The 4,603-nt window shown below is 41.9% G+C and overlaps 1 protein-coding gene across 1 annotated transcript; it reads right to left on the bottom strand.

Moving 5' to 3' along the window:
* Nucleotides 1–1,884: 1,884 nt before the first annotated feature.
* On the bottom strand, nt 1,885–2,517 carry LOC109183934. Its single transcript, XM_019333962.1, has one exon. It carries the CDS (start codon nt 2,515–2,517, stop codon nt 1,885–1,887), a length of 633 nt encoding a protein of 210 aa, XP_019189507.1.
* Between the last annotated feature and the right edge of the window lie 2,086 nt (nt 2,518–4,603).

Genomic DNA, 4,603 nt, shown 5'->3' with positions numbered 1-4,603 from the left:
TCAATTGGAGAGCTAACTCTGACGCAGTCCGCTTCAATGACGTAGTCCCACATTGTTCCCACAACTAAGTGATCTTCGCGTCCTTTCGTTTAAGCAACGTTGATACTTCTCAAGTTCTTCTTCACAATCACCAAGAACTTATTGTCTTGAGAAGAGGCATGACAACCACAGATGTGTATTTTGTTTAGTATAGAGTGTTGCGGCTTCAATCAATGCAACCCTAATTCTTGAACGAATGAGGATATAGATACTTCTTTGATTTGGCCACTCTCCAAATATATCTCGGATTGTAGATGGTAGGACTTTTTGTGAAGAAAGAAATCTTTAAGATTCGGTCCATACCTTTCACGCTGATTTGCTGATATTCTTTCCAAAAGTGTTATCTCATAACCGCGTCCCAGCTTTTTAGAAAACTTTCCTTTATCAGATATTCAGTGGCTTGATCTAGCAGTGCGTCTGTTGATTGTACTGATCAGTCTGTCTTCTTTAAGGACAAACAAACACCAAGCTAAACCCTATCTAAATTTTTCATAATAATATTGCCAATTATATGTTGGGGTTTTTCTTACAAAAATAAACACTAACATTCTCTAAGATTTCCATCCGATTGATCTCCCTAGGCTTGGCGGTGGGGAATCTCTTGGGAATAATTTCGTGTAATATAACTATGGGTGGTAAGGGTTCTAATTACTTTCTAATCCCCTATTTATAGAGTTAGGAATCCTAATTAGAGTCTGAATAGTAAAGAACTATTTTCTATTCCTAACAGGTATATAGGTCTAGGATTCCTAATTAGAATCTAAATAGTAAAGACCCACTTTCTTTATTTCTAATAGACTTAAAGTCCTTATTAAAACAAGGATCAACGGTCCATGGTGGACCACATTAATTAATTAATGAGAATCCTAACCAAATTAAATCCTTTTTAAATATTATTAGCGGAATTAATTAATTAAATAATTAATCCGGGATTAGAGTCCGTAACACGGGGTGTTACAAAAAGCGTCCGGTCAAACATCAAGATTATCAAGAAACCACAATATAAACCCTAAGACAAGTTCTATCAAGCCATAATTACAAGATCACACATACAATCATTCAAAGGAGCCAATAAATAAAAGATAGCAAGGAAAATAGGTTGTTTAAGGCATGGGTTACCTTTTGGCTTAATTAAACTTCTCTCAACTTCCTAAGATCTTTCCTCAAGGTCTCCTTCCAATCGATCCTTCCTAAGCTTGGTGATGGGGAATTCTTTGGCTGGGTTCTTGGGAGGGATTTCGTGTGGGGGGGAGAGAGATATGGGTGATAGGGTTCTAATGCCTTCCAATTCCTTTTAAATAGGTTTAGGATTCTTAATACGAATCTGAGAAGGTAAGAGGTTTAGCATTCCTAATACGAATCTGAGAATGTAAGAGGTTTGTGATTCCTAATACGAATCTGAGAAGGCAAGATGGTCCTCTTTATTTTATCTAAAAGGCTAGTGGGCTTTATTTTAGACAAAGGTTCACGGTCCACCATGGACCATATCAATAAATTAAGGGATTTGGACCCGATTGTAAATAAACTTTGGGCTAGACACTTGGTGAGGCTTGACACCTTGGATTATAAATAGCTATATAATACATATAGGTGGGCTTAGGATTCGGGTATTTAAAATCATCGTTTATAAAATAATTAACCAAAGCCCCTAGTAACATATTCAGGTATATATATATATATATATATATATATATATATATATATATATATATATATATATATATATATATATATATATATATATATATATATATATATAGCAAAATACTTAATTATAAGTAAATAGTTCTATTTGGATAATATTTATATTTAATATAAATATTTAGGAAAATACGGGGTGTTAGATCACTTATTAGGAGGGGGTGTACCTTGTTGGATGATTTCCTCTATGATCTTCTTCAAATAGAAGCATTCCTCTGTAGTATGTGTATACGACTTGTGATAACGACAGTACTTCGACGATTTGTTAGGGTCTGATCCTTCAGGGTGGTCACCCGGTTGTGTTGGCGGAAGCGGCGCGCCTTCTCGAACCTCATGTACCGGGTGAGGGCGAGGCGGTCGGTAGGAATGGGCACTGGTTCTATCAAAAGAGCGCTTCCCTTCCAAATGACTTGGTCGGTTCCTCTCGTGTTTCTCTCTCGCTTCGCCTTTTGCCTGTTTAGACCCGGAGGTCTCACCGGTTTCTCGCTGCCTCTTGTACCTGACCGCCTGCTCGGTGTTAGCCCGCTTGTTGGCCATGTGAATGGCTTCTGCATAGATGGCAGGCCGATTATCCCGGAGATTAGTATACAGCTTCTCAGATCGAAGTGACTCGATGAAAAATGTGAGCGCAGTCTGGTCCTTGACCCCTTCAATGACTTGGATCTCCTTTTGCCATCGTGCCAGATAGGCTTTGAGCAATTCGCCCTCGTCTTGATGAATGTCGCCAAGGTGCGTCAGATCCTTTTGAAGTTTGATGTTGGCCGCATAGTGGCTCATGAATTGGTTGCCAAATCTTCAAAGCTACGGATAGACCCAGGCGGAAGGGAAACGAGCCACCTCTGAGCAGGACCATTTAAGACCGGGTCCCTTACTCCTAGGACTTGCATCTTTGCTTGGTAGCTTAAGAGGTGCTCCCGTGGGTCACCTATTCCGTCGAAGGTAGCCTGCTCGGGGAATTTGAAATCCCCGGGTATTATGAATCACATGATCTCGGTCGAAAAAGGCAAGGTGGTGAGCAAAGCCCGACCAGGCGACTTTGATTTTCCTTCCATTTGATCCTTCAAGTTGCGTATCTCTTGCACTTGGTAAACCACTTCGTCGGGGTTTTCCACCCGATTCCCCATTGATTCGGTGTTTTCTCCCTCTTGAGACTCGGCTTGATGCCTTTCCTCCGCTACCCTCTTCCTGATTCGCCGACTCTGGGTCATGGTCAGTCGCAAGGCTGTCGCCCCCTCTTTTCGCCGAGTGGGCGGAACTCGGCCAGGCGCCTTCTCGCCTAATCATTCTCTTACGGAGCGTCGAGTGGCATCAGGGCCCAATCTCGAGTGCACGGATCTGGCCCGCTGACTGCCATACCCTCGATTCTCCTGGTCTTTCCCCTCGTGCTCAGAGGGTTAGACCCAATCACTTCGCGGCGCACGGGGGGACCGAGAGGTCGATGGGACCCTCTGCCTTTGCGTTCATGCTGCCACTGCTTGAGCGATAGTGTCGATCTGAGCGGGTGTAAGCGGAACCATAGGTGGCGGCGGAGGTCGGGGTGCCTAGTCACTCTATCGTTCTCGCGAACTGCGCTGACTTAGCTGCTCTCGCAAATCTCTTCCTGCATTACGACCGTTATTACCTCCAAAGGCATGACTTGCTCTTCTTCTGCCATTCTCTTACCCTATCGTCCTCCATGAATCTTCTCAATTCGATGTCTTCCGACTTGCTCGTGTAAAGTCCGGGACGCGACTTTTAGTGTCGATCCCAACGGACGCCGCCAATGTTGGTTTTAGAGTTTTTGGGGCCCACAGAGTTCCAACACAATCCGCTAGATTGGTGGATTCACCGGAAGAGAATGTAGGAAGACAACTTTGAAAGAAAAGGTGGTTGAGAAAGTAGGATATTTTATAATCTCTGAGTCTTTCTTTTGCTCTCTTGGCCAAAAAACTGCCCCCTTTTACATTCACGAAGGGACCTATTTATAGGCGACTACCTTCTGCCAATTTAAATACAGTTTTTTAATATGCAATAATGAGAAATAAAAGTCTAAGAGTCGTTAGGTCGCCGTTACTGGACTCTCCCAACAGCCGGATTGACCTGTATTAATGGCGAGCATTGAAGCGGCAACGGTCACCTGCTGAGCCGACTCCCTGGACTCGGCTCCCCACTCATCCGAGCTTTCTACATGGTCTGTTCAAAGCCCACAGCGTAGATTTCTTTATCCTTTTGGGCCCATTGCGGCAAGCCCATTTCTTGGTCCACTCTTTCTTGGGCTTCTAGCCCATTGAGTCCGTACCCTATCAGAAATGAATATTAATAATTGACTGAAAATTAAAAATGAAAAAAGGAATGGAAATTAGATTAATTGAAAAAGGAAATGAGTATTAATAATTGACTAAAAAAATGATCCATAATTGACTAAAATGGAAAATGAAATGGTTAAATTTGTTATAAATATCTCATTCATTATGGACATTATTGTTGATTTGTAACATATGTAACAGTTATGTCATTTAGTATAATAGTTAATGATTGTACATGTGTATATATCCAGATATTGAAATAACAGAATGAGAGGTCTCTTGGCTTATTGTGTTCTTCATCTCTTCTCTATCTTCTTTATCTAAATTCCCATTGGTCAATATGTTTGAGCTAATAGGCTTATTACAACACGTTATCAGCAACTTTTGCTCTACATCAATTCTCGGAGAACTACGATAATGTTTTTGGCTTCAAATCCAAACCTAAAATCGCCTCAGACACTTCGTCATCATGGTTCATCGTTGAAATCATTGGATCGTCGCCACCCGCATCATCGCCAAAATCAGACCTCCGATCGACAAGCTAACTACCTCCAACGACGAAGACGGGGTCGAAACGC

The sequence above is a fragment of the Ipomoea nil genome, unplaced genomic scaffold (genome assembly GCF_001879475.1).
Source record: "Ipomoea nil cultivar Tokyo-kokei standard unplaced genomic scaffold, Asagao_1.1 scaffold1237, whole genome shotgun sequence".
Lineage (NCBI taxonomy): Eukaryota > Viridiplantae > Streptophyta > Magnoliopsida > Solanales > Convolvulaceae > Ipomoea > Ipomoea nil.
The sequence above is the reverse complement of the archived record's forward strand: the minus strand, read 5'-3'. Positions and strand labels throughout refer to the sequence as shown.

What these genes read in the sequence shown, in the direction of transcription:
- LOC109183934 (XM_019333962.1), bottom strand. Translation starts at nt 2,517, where the DNA reads ATGAGCCACTATGCGGCCAACATCAAACTTCAAAAGGATCTGACGCAC.